Source organism: Rhyacophila brunnea, unplaced genomic scaffold, assembly GCF_057557595.1.
Source record: "Rhyacophila brunnea isolate RB1 unplaced genomic scaffold, BYU_Rbru_1.0 scaffold_6, whole genome shotgun sequence".
NCBI classification, from domain to species: Eukaryota; Metazoa; Arthropoda; class Insecta; order Trichoptera; family Rhyacophilidae; genus Rhyacophila; species Rhyacophila brunnea.
This window is the reverse complement of record NW_028233276.1, coordinates 34,497,705-34,522,955: the sequence shown is the minus strand read 5'-3', so window position 1 is coordinate 34,522,955 and position 25,251 is coordinate 34,497,705. Positions and strand designations below refer to the sequence as shown.

Here is a 25,251-nt window from a genome sequence, read left to right as displayed (position 1 = left end):
AAAATCGCTCGATCAGAAAAAATTAAAAAGCTATTGACATGGATTAAAAAAAAACAGTCAAGTATAATTATTTTGAGAATATACATTTTTCAGGACACTAAAATATACACTAGGGCACCGTAGTTTTTAATCCACTGATAAATATGTTTTGTAAATTACAACTTGAATATAAATACATAGTTATTTACCTTATTATGTAGTACTTCATTTTCAATTTTAATAATACATTTTTTTTCAATTTTCTGTTGATTATTTCACAGATTAAAATAGGTTTAAACCAGTTTTAGATTTTAATGTATTATTATTTCAGTCAGATAACAATATTTTAAACAGCAATGTTCTCTTGCTTTATGTAATTAAATTTATCTGTCATTATTTTGATACACATACACAATTTATTTAATATAAGTATTTCGATCGCATTGTAAACTGTATCATGGCCAACCAATTTTAGCGTACGAGTATAATTATTAAACTGAATGAAACACGTGCGATATTAAAATACAATATATATGATAAGTATATGTTTTGAACACCACCTGATAAAATCAATTTTGTAATATTGTCATGAATTATCACCAAGTAAGCTCTGAATATCTGGAATATATAATACAATAATATATCAATGAATTATTGCCGTTTCCATTAATAACAGTTGTTATTTATTTATTATTCCCCATTAAATAAATATAAGATAATTTTATATTATTTAATATTGATATACATGGGCCATTATTGTGTAAGTTTTAGGTATAATACAATATTTTCTATGAAGATATTCAAGTTTATAAAATATAGAATTACGTAAATTAACTATCACGTAGGAATACTGTCATATTGTGATTGATTCTTAATGTTGATTCTTTACAGCCTGCTGAATGGAAATACTATACTTGTCATATTATAATATATATATATATATATATTGAAATGTAATTATGTAATTAATAATTATGCAATATTGATATATTTTTTTTATTATTATACCAAAAATGTTTTATACCTGACATTTAATATACATTGTCATTAATTTACTATTGTGAATATGTGTTAAATATTACTGAATAAAGTATTTATTAAGAAGAAAATCTTCCATCTAATTAAATGTATACCTACCTATATCATAATATTAATCAGTACTTAGTTACCAACTTTTAGTTGTCCTTATTCCCGATTCCTTTGGGAACTCAAAGATCGGATTAAAAAAAGATCGTCGAGAAGTCAAAGAAACAAAAATATAATTTAGGTACCTACCTTCAATTTTGCGCCGAAGAATATTGATTGTTGAGACGTGTGGAAGCAGGTCATTAATATCGGTTTGGGCTAAAGATGTTAGATAGATTCAATACAAGTCAAGTGAAATATTTTTTGTAAAATACACTTATTTTATTTTGTAAAACTGCTGACAGGTTTCCATGAAGCAGGCTTGGAGGTTTCTTTGTTAAATAGTTCATTTTTAAAGATGCATATTTTAACAATATTAATGTAAAAATCAATAGAAGCATAAAATATGATATCCATCCAATTGTCGGTTTAGCGCATATATGATTTTTTCGCAAGGAGGTTCCAAAGCTGTCAGGGCCTCGACTTTCGAAGTACTTTAAACTGTCATTCAAAAAAATGGAAATTGTTAGCATATCTCCCGCCATCCGGCTGTGGATAATGGGAAATAGATATAAGTAAAACGAATTGTAGGGTGGCAATTTAGCCGTTGTATTTTATTTTCTTAAATTAGAAAACAAAAAATTATCAATTGTTAGGCTTTAGTGATATATTTCATTATTAATAATCCAGAACTACGTATAAATTAGAAATAAACTATATCAGATATAAACTAATACCATAAGTTAGTAAAGTATTAAAAGTCGAAATAAAAATAAATAGACATACAAGTATTCAAGTAATAAACGTTACGTTTTATACAGTCATGAACATTTATAATGTTTAGTTAGATGTAATTTTTTTACTGGATTCATTTGACTTAAAATATAAACACAGCACTGTGCGATTATAATTACTTATATAATTTGATATTAATTTATTGTAATTAATACAATACACACATGAATTAATAATAGAAATATTATATCCCTGTAGTTTCAATATAATCGTCCATCTTTCGACAAAACTATAAAGTTCACCACGGACACAATCAATGAAAACACGATATTAAATAATATTTTGGATGTCAAGATAATTACTTTCATACCAAAATAACTATGAAAATAACTATTTAAAAAATCACAAGGTTAAATGAAAATATTTTTCAAATTTATATAATGAACGTAATGTAATAGTTTCATTACAAAAAATATGCATATTGGATAATAAACAATATTCGAAATACAATTGAATACATAATATTTTTTATAAATAATCTATATATTTTTTGAAATTATAATATTTGTAATAACTTTCATTCAAACTTTTTATAATGCTCTCATTTAAGACATATTTTTTAAGATGGTATAAAACACTACCGATGCGATATACACTAGTATTTTTTATATTAATTAATACAATATAAATGGCTTGTAAATTATTTAATTTCACTCAGACGTAATTAAAACACCCCAGTAAATAATACAATCATTCAAAAATACAATAATATCTGAAATTTATTCATCAACAATACAGTGATTAGCAGTAAGTAAAATAATATTATACATTTAAGTTGCTAAAGCTATGTTTTTGAAATACAAATTTATTTTAATTAAAAATAAATAATTAAAATTTTAATTAAAATAAAAAGAGAGGTGATTGGTATTATTTTAATTAATATAATATTGTGTTTTCAAAAAGAATTGTTAGCTAACAACATTAATAGTGCATACGTGTATACTTTCATTCTCAGGACTGATCAATATAGTTCAAGTTTTCAAATATATATTATTGTAGTTTTGAATAGTTCTTCTTCAATAATATTTTATCAATATCTTATATTATTTAACTGTATCATAAAATACTGACATAGATAATAAATATTTACCTTTTTCGGTTTACTGTGAACATTCGGGGAACATGTAGAAGTATTAAAATTTTAGTTATCATATTGTATTTGGTAGTTTATTAATTATTAAAACAGTTATTGTTTATGTGTATAAAGTAGTGTGTTGCTAAACATTTATATATTTGGCACATGTAAACATTAAATTATTATTTAAGTGAACATGTAGACATTTATTTCAGACGAACATTTAGTGATACATTCAGTATTTTCATGATTAAATATTTTACTGACTATAAATATTGTGTTGGTTCGTGATCTATTATTAATTTTATTTTATGAAATATAAATGGTAAGATTTTAATAAATTATAAAAGAAACTTAAAACTTTAATTTAAAATTTGAGAATGGTAGATATTTTGTAATGTAATAATTTACGAAAATTTGATAGTGAATTATATTGAACACGAGTTTGGTTATAGTGAGTGATATATATAAAATTGTGTATAGAGAATTATTCTCAGATAAACTATGAAAAATATTGAGCTCAGTATTGCTTATAAGTAATAAAGTAAAATAGCTAATAATGTAATGGACGTTGGACAGAATTCATATTTCTTTATTTTTATAATAATCACTAACAAAAAAGTTCACTCAACCTTCATGTGTTACATAATTAAATTAATGTCCGATTATTGCAAAGTTTGATCTAATTAAATAATTCTAGAATTACAATAAAGCATTATGGATGCCTTTTGAGTTTTAACATTTTATACTGTAAAAAAAGTTTTGGATTCAAAATACAAACGAAGGCTAATAAATAAAGGTATAACATACTTTTTAAATAATATTTAGGGGATTAAAGAATACACTTAAGTAATAAATTTAACAATAATTATAGTTAAATCATTCTTGATAAATGTATATTGTTTTCTAATTCTATTCAGCTACTCATACATTACGTAAATATTCTAATAATTATTATAAACGTATAACAAATAATTATATATTTAAAATTCATTCAAATCTCTCAAACTTCACTACTTATTTAATAATTTTATATAATTTCTTGCATCCAACACATCGTAATACTTACTAAAATATTCTTATTGAAAAATGTGTTTTTACAAGTATAATGGTCGAGCTAAAAACTATATTCCGCAATGACTTTAATCTAAAAAAATGATATAACTAAACAGTGTCAGCAAATTAGAAATATAATATAATATTTTTAATAACCATTATAGAAAATCATTTGTGGGAACATTCTTAAAAATATAATATATATATTATAAAGATTTTTGACGTAATAAAACAAACTTTATCTACATGTCTTTTTTTTTTTAAATAAGGAAATATTAATATATAAAGCTCGACACTCTCTAATTTACAGTACAATATTTACAAGTTTGTGACAGCACTTTTTAAACAAACACAAAATATATATTATCATAACATAATTAAGCTCATATCTTAAAAAATATAATAAATTAATCACAATCCTTGATATACTTTTAATAATAGTATACGAAGAAATTGATAAAATAGGCACAACCCGTATTATTACCAACAATTTTAAAGAACAATATAACATCTATGCCACAGTTCGTAGGTACACATAATTGGGAATTTGTACATTTTGACAGAATAATAATATAACAGATTTTACTCGGATTAATGAAGTCTTCTTCCAATGGACTGTTTTTCTTTTCATCTCGGATCATTAGCTTGGATTCAACATGTAATTTTCATCTCAAATTATTATTATATATTGAATAAATGTTCAATTTATCGTTATTAAAACGTTAATGAATAAAATTGGTTGTACATAGTAATAGATTTATTCTGTTTGTCAGAATGGACACCACATGTTGGTCAAAGTCTATGTGCTCATACCTACCCGTTTTGGATAAATCGAGGCATTTGATTATGATTTATGACACGTTGATTTTGTGTTCAATGTATATTGATGTAATTGGCAAAATTTACTTACTTAATAAAGCTTATCTACTTCTCAAGCTACGTATGAACTAAGCAAACATGATTGACATATTGAATATAAATATTGACCAACGTCTTATTTTTTAGACACACAATAATATATTCCAAGGTAAGACCACCCATACAAATCATTATTGCAATTTCATTGACAAGTCGAGATTATATATTTTGTCAACTTTTCTACAACGTTTGCACAGAAACGATTACAAGTTAGGTATTTAATTCGCAGTATAGTAAGACGATTCAGATTTCAAAGTTAATTCTGTGTGCGAAAAAAGGGGGAGAAGTATAAAATATATATATAAATGAGTTAAATTAGCTAAATTAACCTTGTTGCATACATTCGTAATAAAGACAATAAATCGGCACCGCTAAATTGATATTTTCATCTTTTGGTTCTCCTGCAAAGTAATGAGTCTAGACTCATCTCCTTTCTATATTCGCTCTCAGAGTTATGTCAGTTCCTATCCTAAATGTCTATTCAGTTAAGTCATTAATCCACAACTGAGAAAGTTGTGGTATTTTAAAGTACTTTAATGTTTAAATCATATATTAATTTTATGTACGAGTACATAACAACACTGTATACCTACTTTGTTACGTACCTACGTTTTTAAAATTGGTTGAAATGCACATTCAATATTATATTATGGTATTTTTACATTGATTTATGTACATTTACTTTATTTAACTACATACAAGTCAAATAGTATCTCAATGTATTTATTTAAAAAAAATAGTATAAGCATGTAATAGTATCTGGTGAGAGTTTTTATGTTTTGAAATATAATTAATGCATTTATTTGTTGATTTAACAACATCAAAATTAGACTTACACAGAATAACTTTTAAGCCCGAACCTGTCACTTTATCCCAACCTACCACGAGTGTTCGAATCATGTTTGTATCCACGACAAAAATGATATCTTTATTCCACCTATCTTCGAATCGTTGAAGTTTCTCGAGAATGATTTCGCGGACGGGATATTTCTTGCCCACGACCCCCATAGACCGCGATGGCATTTATTCGTATACATATTACCGTCACACAGTAGATTATCATATACATTTTATTAAATATACTGTACATATATTTAGAAGTTACGTTTACATACAATTTGTTTCATAAAAGTTTCGCCTAAATTTGTGTAGTTTAGGTTATTTTCATTCATTCGTTTTTAAAATGACCACAGCTTTTTCTTATAATGTCTAATGTCAAAAGGTTGAAGGGAGTTTTTTGATTTTCATATATCACTTTAATTATATAAATATTCCTTCTGACTGACATCGCAGGGTAAGGGTATCAAAGATAATAATATAACTGTTGTAAATCATCCGTCACCTGCAAATCCATTACCATTTCATAATTTAAGCAAATGGTTAGATAGATATGTATAATACTAGTAGGTGCGATTCGTCAATGGCAATTAGTATTCTCTAGTGCGCACTAGTGTCACAAATAGTAGTAATAATTTGTTAAAATTCCCAAGAGTTTTTTGTCAGAAATATCAGGCAAGTTTCGCAACAAATTTACCCTGCTCATAAACGACCGGTGGATCTTCCCGGCTTCCCAGCGGTATATATTACACTCGCAGTAGGTAAATGGAATAAAGCCGATGAAGTGAGTATTTTATCATGTTTGCTATGTTCATGTGCCTAGAATAAACTTATGCACAACAAAAGGTAAAATAGGAGCGTGTCACATAAGTCCCTCAGGTCGGATGAAAAAAATCAAGACATACCCGGCCATAAAACCGAAGCAGACGACAAACGCCATTGGCAGACCCCATCAGTTCTCTTCTTCTTCATCTCTGAATAGATAAGTAGACCAGTAGACGAGGTTGAAGAGCGCAAACACCAGAGGGAAGAGGATCCTCGATATGACGTCGATGCGCTTGGAGCGGGTCGGGAACTTGGAGAGCCAGGTCTTGCAGCAGTTGGGTCTGGGCGGCTGGAGATGAACTTCGCATGGGCGGGGCTTCTCCATTGATAACGGGTCAGATGAGTGCCGCATCAGCGGCTTCTGGACCAAAATCCAACACTGATAGTTTCGTCAACAAACATGGACGGAATGCCATTTGTAACTAGGCACTCAATCCCGAAATCCGACAATTATTTAATTCGTATTAAGTACGAATTATAAAAAGTAAAGTAAATTTTGCTATATATTATATTCTTGTTGCTCTTGTAATATTTTATTTAATAAAATAATGTATATATATATTGAAATACTAAAATATTTCATAAATATAGTAGGTACTATATTGTAGGCATGTCCATCATTATCCATAATTACCATTCTTGATAAATGTATTATGTTTGGCTGAATACTTGTTTATCAAAAATATATAATAAATGTACTCAATTTCCCATTAGTCATAAAAATGATAAATTTTGGTCTTCTTTTGGGCAAACATTGCACCCATCGTCAACCTATTATTCTACTGTGCAAAGAGTACAAAGTAAACTCGGCCTCGGTTTAATGCGCAGAGATTCATAATATTACATCTTTCATTAACTCCTGCGGCGGGCCGTGAGAGGTGCAATACGAATTTATCTTATATGTGCGGTCGGTCAAAATTCATCTCGTGATTGACCTGTCGATCGCTATCAATGCGTCGGACATGCCTGCTATAGAGTAACATTTAAATAAAATCAGTTAACGTATCTCGCAGTAAGTCTTAATAAATTAATATTTTCGTATGCAATTATTAGTGATATTAGTAATTGTCTTTCAAGAATTCGGAAAAATCTTAATATTAGTTATTTTAGTTTTTAATATTTACATGAATGCAGCAAATCATAAAAAAATGCTTTATTGTGTATATATTGAGTTGAATATAGATATTAATTAGATTCAATTTTGCAGCGAATTACTAAGAATTGATTAAAAAAAATATTTTTTACTCGGTTCCAGAATCCTACATGGGATCTGGGCCGCCTCCCGAAGAGGTTTCGTAATAGATATTATTTACGAGAAATAGATGTTAGTTACTTGCTCAGCATATTTGTTTCATGTTTTGTGTCCAAATATACATTAAAAAAACAACATGTGAATTTTTGTGGACCCGAGATAACCCGATATCCACGACGTTATAGGCCGACACGTTTCCGCTCGGTCATCGCGGGCGAACAAATATTATTGCTGAGAAAATTGAATTGTCTTAAAATAGAAATAACAAAAGGTTAATTCAAACTGATGCAATAATATTGCAAAGATGAATTTGTGGTTAAGTAAATTATTTGATTTTGTAATATTATATTATTTTATCATGACTGTGTAAAATATGTAGAAACATGCTCAAACAACAGTCAGCTTATCCAAAATTCGAAAAAAAATAACATCAATTCACTGCATGGTTACAACATAAAATTTTAACCAATCAAGCACATTATTTTCAACGCCAGACATTGAATAAATTTAGAAGATTGATAAGTACTTAATTACAATTTCTCCCAATCTTATGGTGGCTTGATCCTGCCATGTTCAAGAGACTTACTATATTTTGTAATGCAGTGGGATAATCTGTATTTGAAACTAATATTTTATTTAAGTGTTTAATTATTATTCAGGTATGAACATTTATTTTTCAATTCTTATGAGTCGCACACTATACGGATGCATGAATTAAACATTATATAATATATTATGGCACTATAATTAATTTGGCACAGGTGCATTTTCTTTGGGAGTGAAAAAATCGAAAACTTTTTCGGAAAGATATATAAATTAATTATTATATTATATTTTGATGATGATGACCAGTTTTTTCTCATCTTGTAAATTAATATTTTTTTGATATATTAATACCATAAAGAGTATTGTTGCAGACGTCGTCGTTAAAGTTAAGAAAATAAAGCCATATTTCGATACATGGGCTATCGATGGTTATAGCATTTTTTTCTAATTATGCTTTGTGCGGCACACTTAAGGTACGTTTATTTAACATTATATAGTAAAATATATTTGGTAAATGAGTAGAGATTGTGATTTTTTTACGAGAAATGGATGTAAACCACTTGCTCAACCTAATAGGACTCTACTCTGTGTCCAAACACATATCGAAAAACAGCTTGTGAATTTTCCAGACTCAAAATTCGAGCCTGGGACCCACAACATTATAAGTCATTATTATCGCTCGGTCATCGTGACTATTGATAGCCATATTTACGGAAGTTTAATTTTGAATTTTGTTTCATCTTCAGTATTTTATTGAACATAAAACATTATATTTTACCGTTTTATGAAATATATTGATATTTTACAAAAAAAAATATATGCCGAGCAAGGAATCAAACTAGCCCGAAAAATTCTATAGCTTCGCTAGGTTGGACTTCTTATACGGTAGACTAGCCAGAGTTTTCTTCCTGTGCGTAAAATAACTCATTCAACACATAAACTTAGGTAGGCTTTATCATAGAAGCATTACCCGTTTCATATGTTGAAGTAGACGGTTGTCACATCTCAAGGACAAAAACCATCAAAATTTATAAGTAAATGCGTTGGATTATAAAAAGCATATGTTTACATGTGTTAGTGACTTGTCAATCCTAATAAAAACAGATGGCTCTACTGCTTAGAGAATAAATATATCGCTGTTTACTGTTGGTATTTTTACCTACGAGTTGTCTTTCTTTAGGTTATTTAAATTGATGTTTCTTAAGAAGTCTTGGATATTATGGAGTCTGGGCCACTGGTTCAGGTAACAGAATTGGAAAGTATATAAAACGAGTTGGGGATGATTATTTTAGGTTTAGTTTCATTATATTTATTGTGTTTAATTCATTTATCTCAATGGTGTGCGGCTAATGATTAATACGTATATTCGCGCGATTCAGTAGTTGGCGGTTTATAATAGAATATGTACCTATATTATTTTTTTTGCACAATGGCAATCGATAAAAAAATATTGGACACCAAATTGTATTTAATTACTGTTAATTTGAAATCAAACCAATGTTGAGTAAAGCAGGCCACGGCCGTATGAGGATGATGGCGCTTTGAATGGTTAATAAAACACTTTTACTATACCGAGTCGGGGCTCACCATTGCAAAAGTCGCATTGCTGTCGGTGTCCATCATATCGGACGCCGCGTCCATGCTTTGCGCACTCTCCTGCTCCCTCCTCTTCTTCTTCATGGTCTCGCGGTGCATGTCGGACCGCGACGCGTAGTTGACGAGCGCGAACTCCAGCAGGGCCCCGAACACAAACGTTAGACACACCCCTGTCCACACGTCGATGGCTTTCGTGTAAGACACTGGGGGCAGTGAGGCGTTTATTCCTGACGTTTGGGTGGCCATGGTCAGAAGGGTGGTTACGCCTATAATATATAAACAAAATAAATCATCTCCACCATAATTAACGGATACAGAAGTAATTATCAGAATAAAAACTGCATACGTTAGATAATGACTAACTGTGTAATACAAAACCATACCTATATGCATAAATAGAAAAGATGATCAATTTATAACAATACATCGCATGTTTTTCGCACTTCCACTAAGCTGTTTTAATAAGAATAACATCAAACGATTATAATGGAGTAATACCACGTAAACGCAAGTTCAATTAATACGCATCAAAATAGGTCGCCGATTTCGACATCGTAAGCTAGACGTCTATCTTTTGATTCGGCATTATTCTAAAGCCGTACATATTATTTATCACAATAAAATTATCATAATTTATTTCACCATAAATTCTTTTAATGGTACATTGTGCCAACACAGCTTCATTATGATTATTTTCTTTCGAGATTTAATGAGTGAGTCCAGTTAAGTTACAATTTTTATGATGTTGTTTACTTATGTCTGTTGAAGAGATCAGAAAGTTAAAAGTTTATTTGCTAAATGATATGAAATCAATAAGTACGACAAAGATTTCAGAATAAAATAAATCATGATAAAAATACATTTTAAATAAAAACAATGGTAAAATAAATATGTCATCGCTTTGTCTTTGCTCATTGCATCAGAATATCACACTCACCGAGTGAGACGCGAGCTGGTACGGCTCCCTGGTCAAGCCAGAAGGAAACCCACGAGACGATGACCAGCATGCAGCAAGGAATGTAAATCTGGATGAGGTAGTAACTGAACTCTCGCTTGAATTTCAGGTCCACCTTCAAACAACTGTATTCACCTGGAATCATAATAATATTAATTGATCAAGTATCTACCTATGAACACATCATTATTATGACGGTTTACCTCAAATTCACCGGAGATGATTGATTTTAATTTACCAATTATTTATTTACTTCATGAATGCTGTATTATTCAGGAATCAATAAAGGAAAAATTCATCGGTAAAGATATTATTTTTATTCATTACACACCGATGCATATTATGATTTATTATATTATGAAAATATTTAAGCTTAAATTGTCCATAATATTTTATTTTGATCATACTTCCGTTGGAGCGTCTGATAATGATAATAGTCATTCCTTCACAACAAAAACTTATTTTGAGTTATTCTCATTTAAATTTAACATACTTATAATTTGAATTTTCCGTATTTTTAAAGCTTAATGTAGTTTGAATTTTATATTTTATTTTGAACTATTATAATATTTCATCTAATATTTGAACATTTTGTGAGATTACAGTTTTTTATGAGTTGATTGGATGACGTATTTTAATACCTAAGATTTTAAGATTTTAACAAACAAGACATTATCCTATTGTAAATTCCCACATTATCACCCACGATGGTCGCGCGGCTTAAGCGTCGACCTATAGCGTTGTGGGTCCCAGGTGTTCGAATCCTGGGTCTGGCGAATACACATATTTTTTTTCAATTGGTGTGTTGAGTCAGGGTATGGATCTAATAGGTTAAGCAAGTGGTTGACATCCATTTCTCGTAAAAAAAAATCCGTTAATACAAACCTCCACCCTGTGTCCGCCCATATGATCTTATTAGGATCGTACATAGTCGGGAAAAAAATCTCAAAAAGATTCACCATAATGCTCTAAAATTCTAAATAAATTAGGCCTGTCCATTTTGTGATTAGAATAAAATACCCAAACATTGTTTTGGACATATTCTTTTTATAAAAACAATATCAGCACGATTATTATTTTGTTTAATATTATATTAGTTAATGCAATTTTGGTTACTTACCTGTGTTAGTCTTACTGTTGCAATAATCAGTAAGAAACTTTTCCAATGTGAAGCGTGGTAGGTGTAAGTTTTTAACAACCTGCACAGGGTCTCCTTCTTTCCATAAAAATACCAAATCATCGGTTGTCCAGCCATCTAGTTTAGCAACAGATATTTATATTAGACAAAATAGTAATTAGCCACATAGTATGCAACTTCTCTAAGCACTCCCATACTCCACACGGCATAAATCACAATATGGTCAAAGCTTTTTGTGGAGTATGGTTGATTTTTGTTTCACAAACACCGTGGTAGTGAATACAATTACTATAATAGTACCTACCAGTCAGAGTTACTACGCTAGCAACGATTTAACTAAAATTCCATAAATAAGGCCCACACTGTAATTGATCGTACGTCTTTCGTGTGATTAATTATAAAGACTTAAAAATATTATTTGTTATAAATTTTTGATTATTCGGCACCGATGATTGGACGCTAGAACAACTGGAAAACTGGAAGGCGGAAATCTAAGCGCCGCACAGGTGAATGAAATATGCTGAATAATCTTACGATTTGAACCGACGAACGATTTTGCAAGTATACAAAAATATACTTTTAATAAGAAGAGAAAATATATGGTTGTTGCAAAAACCTATATCAATGGTGTGCTTACACATTCTGATATTATGCAATGGTCGTCGTAATTCAATATTCCATAAATTTCGTAATATATTTCAACGATAACAATATATTTATTAAATGATCAATAATTGCGCAATAATTAATAGTCTTCAAAATTGAACACATCAAGAATATTATCTACGATATATTTCATTAATTTGTGCGGCGTTAAAAATGTCTATCGCCCAGTTGTCCTAGCATCCGTCGTCGGCGCTGAATCATCCCATTCATTCCTAACACATCAATATGCCTTATTTGTTGAATTTTAATTTCATGATGACATACTATATATTAACTTGACTGGTATTTAATATGCGGTCACAAGATAAGTTGTAGTCACTACTTAATGGTGTATTTTTTAATCAACAGAAAGAAAATCGACTCATTAAATTACTCTAACGGGACATAATGATATTAATATTTCATTAATATGGGTGTAAATATACTATAAATAATCTGTCATTATTTATACATTTTTTATATAATATATTGGTAGTTTTCAGTAATACATATTAATCTAAAATTTTGATTGTACATTTAACATAATACATTCTCTGCTTTCATCATGATACGGAGTTGAAAATATTCTATATGAGTTTTTGAAAATTAATTGCTGTCTTAGGGTGGATCGTTTTGAAGGTGGAAAAAAGTAGAAAAACCCAAGAAAACTTGTAGATTTACAAAAAAATAATGTTTAAAAAACCGTGGAGAAATTATATATGAGTATGCAATGGTTTATTAGCACGGTATTATAAGCATTTTTTATGTGTAATTACTATAGTAAATACGCATGGGAGAAGTGCATGACTGGGAATTTTGGAAGAAGGCTAGAAAGTTTCTGTGTTTTGCAGTGTATCTACTACAGATGAATCGATTATATACCAACGTAATATTTTAATATTGTTTTATTTATTATATGATTACCGGAATTCATTACTTAAGCATATAATGACATTAGCGAATATTCTGAAATGTAATGAATTAGAACAGTAGAAGCGCATGTGTGGGAGGAATGGAGAAGATATGGAAAAGCTTATGTGCTGCAGTGAGGCGATACGAAATGCTAATAATGAGTGCAGTAGTATCTTAAAGTAAGTTACACTACGATTATTTGTGAGACGGGGGTCTTCCAACATAATGCAATTGTTAGTTCAGCGGTGAACTTAAAATAACCAAACGATATAATAATATGTGCATAAATGTAGAATATGTATACTTGATGTATTTTAAAGATTATTTAATATTAGTCAAATAACATAAAAATATACAATACGTATCACTATACCACTTATTTATGTAAAACTATTTCAATTATATTAATATGTTTGTAATATTTGTCAACGTTGTCTCATTTTTTAATACAGTGTCACATAAGTCAAAGATATTATTCTTTTTTATACTTCATATATAAATGATTCTTTCTTTCATAAAAAAATATTTTGTTAATATTTGCGATTCGACAATTTAATAATTAAATTCGAAAGCAGTAAAATAGCACCTAAATTTTCAAATAAAAAGACAAATTATGTTCTCTGTGAAAAAAAAGTACCATACATCAGAATAATTCAGGTTTTCAATAGTTCAGACAAAAAAAATAAATTTATGAATTTAAAGTCTACTAATTTTGCCTCTACTTAAATATATTTTAGAAATTTATTGGTCCAGTGGCACATATTAATATATCTCTCACATAGTGAAAAACTACGCTCATATCTACAAAAAGTTTTGTTGGGGCATTTTCTAGCATTTTATTATTAAATTATTTAAATGTAAATTTAATAGGTACGAACTATAAATAGAAAAAATAAATCCCTGTTTATTATTCATAACTAAATTTCTACAAAATTTACCAATGCCTTAGTAAAATTTCACCTGCGGTATTTTAAATAATAATGCTTAATTGTAATGTTTATTAAAAAATAATAGGTACAAGTACAAACTACAATAAATTATGATTTAAAAAATTTTAATCCCACCCTCATTTACTAAGTTCTACATACAAACCTGGTTCAGGACCATAATATGTCTCGTATTTTCCCCTAAATTCTTGGCACTTTACTTAGTTGGGAACCTTTTTCCATCTAAAAGCTATATCCGGAAAATACTTACAAAATTGCACAAATTCGAAAGCCTTAATATATTAATTTCACATACGTGCCTATTCATTGAGTAAATACTCAGCCATATTATTGTGTATACCTTGATTATTGGAATAGTGGGACCGGAAATTATTAGCGTTATTGATATATTTCAGTAGTGGAGACACTTTTTACACATTTAAGGTTGATTTTGAATAAATTTATGTCATTCAATTGTGTGAGAGAACTTTTATTCAGGGGTTACGCCTAAGCGTTTGACGCTAGCGACAAACTTGCCTTTATTCGATGCATACAATTCACGTAGTTTTATGGAAAGCGTAATACGCATGGAATTAAATAATTATCATACATCGAATAAGGGCGCGTTTGACGCCAACAAATGACGCATGCGTCGGACGCTCAAGCGTAATCTCAGTTTCATACTTTCGAAGTAAAATTCATAACAAATTTCAATTCTTGGTAAGTAGTTCAATTCACAATGTTGAACGAAATTATTCATATATTTATGAGCCTGATTTGTTGAGATACAGATTTCATGAGCCGGTACCACGTACCGTCTGACCCACCTACATTCCGAGGCCTGTTTGTACACAGACAATGCAAGAGGGTTGCGCGTTACCCATAACCGTATGGGGTAAATTTAGATTGATTACTCACAACTAGCCATCCGAAGCGAGCAAACTTGTCTATCCAACGGATATAGCTTGAGGTTCATGGGACAAGACAGTGTCAAAGATATTCGGATGCTGTACAGCACGGAGCCATACGGAAAGATCCGAATGTATACATTCGGCATGATGATGTTGTGGAAATGGCCCTCTTTCTCGTTCGAAAAGAAGAGATCTGGCATCCACACGCGACTGGCCTCGGTCAGCGTTAAATATTTCAGTCGACCTGGAATTTAAAATCAAATTAATTAGATTATTATAATACTATCACAATAGTAATCGTCAGTATACTATAATAATAATAACCTTTGCAAAAAATCTTGAAATACATTTATAAAAGTTTTGATTTTTTATTAAGTAGTTAATAATTAAGTGGATTAAACAATGCATAATATAATATGTATTGTATATCGATATAATAATATTATGACTGCAAAGGTACATTTATGCGGTCTATTTTCAATGGATGATAAATGCGAAATTGATTATTTTGGAATATGCATACAGTCTTGCTATCATCTGCCATCTCTTTAGTTTGATTGGTTCAAACTATTGACATTATAAAATCTACCATTGCAGTACCTTTTCCCTGTTTACAGGTAGATATTAAAGGATGGCACTCTTATAATAAAAAATATATCAGTGTTTTACAATACCATAGATATAAAATCACCATTGACTAAATTCATATATTTATAAACTTTACCCATGTTATTTTCTCTCACTTAAATATGAGCGGCTTATGCACCGGTTTATAATGTCGTGGATCCCAAGTTCGAATTCTGGGTCCGGCAAATACACATATTGTTTTTCAATGTGTACATGGTTGTTAATGTACTTGTTGCTAATACGTTGACGAAGTGGCTAACATCAATTTCTCGTAAATAAATATAATCAGTCACATATTATTATTAAAATTTATGTAAATTCACATTCTATTAATATATCGCGTAAGTGCTATTTATAAACTGATATCAATAAAATTGTATAAAGTTAACTTGAAATTATATTCAATTCATAACTAACTCTTTTTAATTACAATCTATATAATCTATAGTTTTATCTAGCCTCATTGTATATTTTTAAGTTATATATAAAAAATCACAACGATTAATTTTTATATAAGTATAATTATTAAATCATTGTTTATGGCTCACCTCCAAAGTCATTGAATTTCAGTCTCTCGTCAAGCCATTGCTCTCTGAATGTCAACTGAACGCTGTATTCCTGAAAATATTCATAAATGTCAAAAAAACGACCAATCAGTATTGTTCTAGTCTTAATAAGATTCATTATTTAATTATTATGAAGATTTTTTAGAAAATTTATACAGAAAGTCGACTCAATGTCGTAAAATGAAAAAGATTGATGCTTTGTCTTATAAAATCACAGTCACTCGTACAATAAATCACATCTTTAATTAATCAAAGCATTTGTTTGTATATGATATTTTTAGAACAATTGATAGAGTAATAACTAAACTTTTATAAAATTTGTAATATTTTTTTTTAAATAAAAACTCTAAATTTACTAGTTTTTTAATATTAAAACAATATTGATTAGACTGTGGATGAATTTAAAAGGAAACTTAACTATAATTTTTTTTTTAATCTGATTATGAATGTCTAAATTAGTATACATTAGTAATGTATTACAATACTTTACAAATAGACAGAAGGTCGTAAATATGTCATTTTAAAATTAGAATGAATTATTATATAAATCCCATTAATTTGTTTAGAACAGAATTTAAATTAAGTTTCAATCAAATGATTATTTCTAGTTGAAGGCAATAGAGCTAATAAAAATGCTATTAAAAGAAGTTAAATTTGATAATACTGAATTTTAAAATTAACTTTCTTTACTAAAAGCATACAATATTAATACTTAAGTTGATAAATATGCTAAATATTACTTATATAACCAAATATTCTAAGTTCAATATGACATCTTAAAATATAAATGAATACGATTGATTGTTTATTAAGATTCAAACCATGTTGTATATTTACTAAATTTATTATGTCTCGATAATCGTATTTATTTATACTAAAATAATAAATGATACCGTATGAACAATACCTGTGACGTAGGGTTGAAGTTATCTTTGTCAAAAAAAAAAACTCTATCGTATTTTTTTTTAAATTTTGATTGGAATGGAAAAAAGAATATATAATTAAAATATTCGAAAAAGAAAATAAATACGAAAGAAATAAATGTACAAAATAAGATAACAAAGCGGTTTACAAAACAAACAATATAATAAATCATTCAAAGCATCACAGCGCATGCAGTTTAAGTACATTTTCAAACGGGCAACGAGCAAAACATTTACCCCACTTGCACGAGGAGCCACTGCGGCAGACAATCATTACATCATTTTTTTTATAAACAAATCAAACGAAATCTTGGATTGTTATGCATTTCAATTGTCAATTAGAAATGCAAAATTAATTCGAAGCGAAGCACGAAATCATATCGCACTCTATGATTAATTGTTATTAAAAAAATGCTTGCAGACAATAAATAGTCAAGAAAATTATTTAGAAACGATACTATCCTACTCAATTTATTTTTAATTAAAAAAAACTACCATGTATAGGTACTGTCAATACATGTACGTATCAGTGGCGAGGGGTGGAGGTAGGCTATTAAGATTCGACATAAATAGTGCACACTAAATTTTGCCTGTCATACTTATTTGTTTTCATTGAACTAAGAATACAATTTGCAGATAGTGCGGGTTACTTTTTAAAATTCAATTAAACCCTGCCTAACCAAACCATAATAGTTTAGGTATGCTATGGTCGATCCGACAAAAATAGTGCACACCTTTTTTAGTCATACTTGTTTGTTTTCGTAGTATATTCTTGGGTTTTCACCGTGTCTCCTTCTTCCTTCTTTACTCGACGTTTCGGGTTCGTTGCAGAGGCCATTATCAAGAGATATGTTTTATGATGAAATGTAGTGTATGTATGTGAATGTAAACGTTGCTCTAAGAAAGTCAAAAGAAATCCGATTATCTAAGAGCAAACGTTGTTCAGAGTAATCTGTCAATCATTACGACCGGCATAATATTGAAACAATATTCTCAACATCGACAAAGGTCCGAAATATGCTAAGACCAGTAAAGGACTCACAGCCTTTGTACTCGGCAGGTGTATACCAGATAAGCTGTCGTGGATGCCCAAAAAAAAAAAAAAGTATATAGGCCAGACTTCTAGAACGGTACAGAAGCGTGTGAGTGAACACGAGAGAGCAAACGGTCACATTACACGATGTCGGCAATTGCCGAGCACTCGATGGATACAGGGCACAAATTTGACTTCGAGACCAAGATATTGGGTCGGAATAAAGGATATTTCGCACGATTGGTAAAGGAGGCCATTGAAATCCACAGAAACCCTGAAAACATTAATAGGGATGATGGATTACGATTAAAAACGTCATGGCTTCCGGCACTATCAGCAAAATCTAATATTCGAGCCAGTATCTCCGGTCGTAATGATTGACAGAAACGTCGAGTAAAGAAGGAAGAAGGAGACACGGTGAAAACCCAAGAATATACTACGATAAAAAACAACCGTGAAAGCCTCAAACATTATATTGTTTGTTTTCGTTGAATAAAGAATACAAATTACAGATGATGGTGTTTAGTTTTTTTAAATTCATTAAGCCATACCATTATAACAAACCATAATCGATAAAAAATATTTTATAGGTAAACGAATATTTGTTGAGTATTATCCACTATGGCTTGTATCAGGCAAGGTTTAATTGAATTTAAAAAAAACCAACAGACACTATTAGTTCAATGAAAACAAATACGTATGGTTGCCAAGTTTAGTGTGCACTACTTATGTCGGATTCTAACAGCCTAAATAAACCCTTCGCCACTGTTACTTATACTGTAATATGCACGACCCTAAGAACTACAATGGTTTCTAATGATATTTCAGAAACGATTAAAATATATGTAAGTAAAAGCCTGTGTTAAATATCATGAAATGCATAACATTCCTTAGTTTACATAAAATAAAATAATAAATTCATTCATAATTTGCCCACCAATTATAACACTCACATCCAAACACATTATTCTCTCATAAACGTCCACAAAACATTCGTATATTAATTAACACATTTTTTTTCACGTGGCGAGAAGGCCTATGTACAACGTTATTCTAGAAAGAAAAGTTGATTTTTAAAATCATTCGTTACAACAACAAAAAAATGAGCATTACTTTTCTATCTTAAATTTATAAAAAAATCTTTGCAAAGCTTTATTGTTGTTATAATATTAAAAAAACAGTTTCCTATAATTCCTATTTGATTAAACAAAATACATCAATCATTATGATAGGTAGTATAAAATTAATGTAATATATTATATAACCTATTATTTAAATTATAAAAAAAAAACATTACAGTGAACATAAGAACGTATATATAGCCCTAAATTCGTTATCTATGTAATATAATATAATATTTTTGTTTCTCAAAGTTATTGATACAATCATTTCATGGTCGGCCAACATTGTTGAACTTTAATTACAGTTTCAATGTAATAACGAGTAATAGATCGATATTCAAAGTACAATTAAAATAATTAAAAACGTATTAGATATTGAAAAAAATACTACGCTAACAGTGGGGAAAACTATTTTTGTTTCATGGGCAAACGCACTGATTTGGTTACACATTTCTATCAGTATTTTAATTAAATAGGTTACAGTCTGAATTGTGATTTGTTATGATTGATGGGCAACATAATGTAATTATAAATGTCTTAATTTCTTTAAGCAAACGAATTGTTATTTTTTACAGATCTCATAAAATGATCTTCAAAGATATAAATAGATATATACATACTTGGTAAGAAGTCGTTAGCACGAAGAAGAGAGAGAGAGAGAGAATAGAGTAAAAGAAGTCTAAAGAAAAGTGAGTAACCAAAATGTCATTAGGTACACCATATTGCTGTTGTAGGCCTTATGGTTCACTATGAGATACTTTTATTTCTTTTTTTCTTCTTCTGAAAAGAACCAATAGCTTTTATGGCACGTAAAACTTTCTTTGAACGACAACCAAGGTTTTTAATATCAAATCTTTTGACAGAGTTTTACTTTGACGCTTGTAAACTGGTGATATTCACACTATGGTTAATTTAAAACAATACATTAGTGATACTATCTAAGGCCTTTAATAAAACCTTGCTTTACAATTAAATAGCAATGTCCAAGTCATATGATAATCAGTCAAACATAGTCGATAATTACATGCTTATAAGCATGATAACTGTATAGTATATACGTATTTATGAAAAAAGCTCTCAAGTTATTATGTATGTAGATGGGTTTTTAATTTAATATCATTATTATAATTAATAAAATTGGAAAGCTTTCACTTTCAGTTGATCAAACAGACCTCTGTGATTTATATGTGCAGTGCTAGGAAAGAAATCTTTATATTATAAACAATCCTAAATATCATACTTACTAATAATAAAATAATGGATTGTTTATGTAAGGACTTTAACGACTTTCTTCATACAGGCATAAGATTTAATAGAATTACATAAAGTTTTCTCACTGAGTAACACACAATATTAAGAATATTTTGTCTGCCAAAGCCATTAGGTTATTTTCAGAAAAGAAGTAGACTTTTTCAATATAATATAATAATATAAGTGACATATTTTACCCGTCATGCGTTTTCGATCTCGATGAGGGAGATTTTCGTTCACATCGTCAATTGGAACGTGAATTTTTACAGAAGGTCCCACAAATCCCTTAACCTTTAAAATTTTGCAACTAATAAAAATATGCTTTTAAATAATTCTTAATAATGTACTACTAATAAACCATAATTATGAATTATGTGCAAAAATTGTAATAGTGTGTAGAAGTAGATATATTTGTGTGTGTTAGTATTTCTAAAATACAGTGAAAGAAAATATTTCATTTTTTGAGATATCTAATTATACGTGATAGTAATTTTACCTATTGGTGATTATTTATTGTAAATATATCTAAATACGTGAAATTTATAAATATTACGTATACTTACTAATCAAATATTGTATTCCCAACTTACTACGTAGCCACTTACTATTTTTTTATATAATAATTTTATACTTATATTTTTTTTTATAAAACTTGCATACTGAGGTTGATGTTTTATTTTGCAGCTAGTTATATTGAAAGATTATACAATATATAGGTTATATAAATCGAGACTGCAGCATGTTGAACTCATGTGCCAAAATAATGTCTGCATCTGATCAATGATGAATGGCTTTGTATTGGAAAAACTCGATGAAATAATAAATCTGAATACATTCATCACTGTTCATGCCGATATCAACCAAGAAGTTAAAAGAAGAATTGTACGGACAAACAAATAATATTGCCTTTCAAAGAAAACGAATGTAAAGCTTTGAGAATTGTGTCATTAAAATTAAGAAGCCGGATATCTTTTAAAGGAAGTTAGTATGAAAATTTTTGAGAATAATATGTGAAAACAGTACATTATATAGTTATCTGTCCTCTTATGTGTAAAAATGTGGTGATTATTTTAGGCAGGTCATATATGGACTCAATATGGTTCAAATATGGACGATATTTAACCACTCAAAGTGCTACTCTTCCATATACTGAAAGTGATCGTGAGACCCAAACGAAGGTACAGTAGTCCTGAGATTAATGATCAAAAAGAGCTTGCGGTAGTGTACTATAAGTGACCAAGGCTCATGTTGTTTTGCAATGAAGATGCTGATAACTATCTGTATTGTATACAAACATTTTAATCATTTTAAAAATCGATTTATTTTTATTTTTTCACAAAATCAAATAATCTCCAATATTAGATAAGTACTGAAGTTTTATATCATTTCTGTCAAGCACAATAACAAAAATTGATATAGGTATGGGGAATTCAATCTGAGATTTAAGATGTAAGATCTAAAATTTTAAACTGCGAGAAAACCATTTCATTTAGATAATATATTGTATACCAGCGCATTGTGTATGTAGTGTATTTGTATCGGTCAGTTCTACGCGAATTTTTGATATTCTAAAGTAGGTTACAGACGTAACTGCGATGTGCGGTATACTTGCACGTTTTTGCGAACGTTTTCATAAACTTGTGTATGACAATATTTTGACTGTACAAACGACATGACAATGTTTGAATTTCTATGCTGTATACGTATAACTGGACGTGTGCGCTAATCTGAACCATTCGCGTATTTTTCGTTGCGTTATTTTGCAAAAAAAAAAAATCGCAAGTATATTATACCGCTCAAGTACGGAGTGATGCCTGTAACTAGCAGTATGCACCTAAGTTTTCCTATATTAATTTAACGTGGAAAGTATAATATATTATAAAATGTTATTATATGTATGTATAGCTTTGTAAAAATGTTTGTGAATATGTAGAGGGTATGTTGTGCGTGTTGTTTACAGAAGGCGAAGGGAGTTATGGGACAAACTGCAATATTCTTTCAAAATTAATAAATCAAAAACAATTTTTACCTCGTGAAGTACATCGTGTCTGATACAACACCCCCCCACTTAATTTTTCTGCGGGCGGAACGACCAGCTAACGATAAAACACGAGTTTTTTTTACCATTCGTAGCAATTTCTAATGAAAAAAAATGTACCAGTACAAATAATATGTTGTACCGTGGATTATTAAGAGTATTAAATATGATGAGTATAATATGTAATGACACTGCAACGTGAGATGACCATTCATTCATACAGAAGGGGAGAAAATTTGCTTATTACATACTGGGGTACCTACTCGGGATAAATGAACATTGTGACGGAAGTTATAATATTTTTTAATTGGTGATAAAGGGTTTTAATTTTGATGATGCAATGTTGGTGATACGAAGTTTTGTGATATAAATACAACATAGGTGATTCGTATTATACTATTATATTGATGCAGGAGGTGACGTTTAGTCATAAAATATTATAATTAAGGAATTTTACAGATATATTAGTTATATTTTCAATAAATGCCTTCAAAAATAATCAATTACTACCTTAGTCAAGATTTAAAAAAAAAAACATTAAAATACAAATGCATGTCATTCTTTTCGTCTTGTATTCACCTTATAAAACTAAACATTTCCTAATTTATGATAGTTTGCACTTTATATTTAAAAAAAAATAGCTACGGATTTATTTGACTTAGACGATCTTGGTGTAATTAAAATGAACAATATCTGTATATTTTATGTTTTTGTCATTTTTATAAAGTATATTTAGTATAACTTTGATTTTCACGCTGATATCCTATCTCATTATTATATTTGATGTACTGCTACTATATTATCATATCTAAATTAATTTATATTCATAAATAAATAAAAGTGATATTATGTTGCCTATAAATTGGCATATGTAGTGAACATTATGAGTAAATCAATTGCCATATGGGTTGGAAACTGACCTAAACTAATATAATATGTATTAAAAACAGAAATAACTCATTTTTATTTATATTATCATAATAATTAGTCTAATATATTTAATCATACATACATACAGCGGCGTTTCCACATTAAAAAGAATATCTTTACGTGTGGCTTGTCTGAAAGAAATGCACCAAGCTTCATACAATACAATAAAGGACGACAATCAAAGCATGACAGGCACTTGGTAAAAAACCACCACACTGAATATACAAGGTAGCACATATAATCACAACATACATACACTATTTTATAATATATATATTTAGATATATATATACGGTTGGCTATTATCGTATTTATCATATCATTCGTATATCGCAGAAAGCTTTCGATTTGGATTCCAAATAAAATGCGATTCCATTATCTTTTCATTCACATTTCATTTCAATAATAATCATAAGACCTTGACTTATTGATTTACAACACAGAAAAGGGGATTGTTATTATTGATATTTATGAGCAAGGAATACATATCATGCCATTCTCATAGAGAATGCTAGGAAAATTGCATATTATTAAATTGAATGTGAGTTTTTAATGTTAATTAGAATAATATAAATTGTATTCATATACGTATTGATTCATGTTTTTTTTTTTTTAATTTGAATCATATTTTACATATTTTTGGCTAGAAAATTAATTCAAAATATAGTTCCAATACTTTTGTACACATATACATATTATATCTCACGAATAAATTTGCAATAATGTAATTATTATTTATAACATTAAGTAAAAATAAAACATATAAACTCTATGTTTGTTTATAAAAATCAATGGTTAAATACAAATTACTGTTGAATAATCAATTTAGATCGATAATGTTACAAAAAAGTATCCTCTGCTCATGAATATACGTTAACTCGAGGCTAGGTACCTATTATATGAATATTTACAATATAAAAATGCTGAAGAATTTTTATCTTATTCATGAGAATATATTATAACATTATAATCGTAACATATGTAGAACCCATCATGTGCCACAGTTTAACATTGCACTAAATGAGTTTTACGTCTGATACGACGATATGTTGATGATGTTATTATGATCGAATGATATGATGATGAAGCTTTTGTAAAATGAATATGGGAATTGGGTGAAAACATAACAAACTATAATAATATACTATCAGTATTATGTTAGTGTGTACAGCTGTAATTAATTATAATTGAATACCTAATTGGAGTTAAGAATATTATATATAGTAAGCGATAAATCTGTTTTAATGGTTGACGAAAGTAGAAATCCGAAT

The 25,251-nt window shown here is 29.1% G+C and overlaps 1 protein-coding gene across 14 annotated transcripts in view; it reads right to left on the bottom strand.

Moving 5' to 3' along the window:
- Nucleotides 1–4,184: 4,184 nt before the first annotated feature.
- Nucleotides 4,185–25,251, bottom strand: part of GluClalpha (glycine receptor alpha 1) — a 95,896-nt gene continuing 74,829 nt past the window's right edge. For 4 of the 14 annotated variants that reach the window (XM_085956574.1, XM_085956573.1, XM_085956571.1 and 1 more), the window contains exons 5-10: nucleotides 16,667–16,736; nucleotides 15,499–15,735; nucleotides 12,080–12,214; nucleotides 10,942–11,094; nucleotides 9,981–10,270; nucleotides 4,185–6,971 (exon numbers count right to left, since the gene is read on the bottom strand). In XM_085956574.1, coding sequence (XP_085812700.1) covers nucleotides 6,738–6,971; nucleotides 9,981–10,270; nucleotides 10,942–11,094; nucleotides 12,080–12,214; nucleotides 15,499–15,735; nucleotides 16,667–16,736 — 1,119 coding nt within the window. In that variant the 3' untranslated portion in view covers nucleotides 4,185–6,737. The remainder of the gene's footprint in view (nucleotides 6,972–9,980; nucleotides 10,271–10,941; nucleotides 11,095–12,079; nucleotides 12,215–15,498; nucleotides 15,736–16,666; nucleotides 16,737–25,251) is intronic. The other 10 variants (XM_085956583.1, XM_085956584.1, XM_085956582.1 and 7 more) reach the window with 4 other exon arrangements.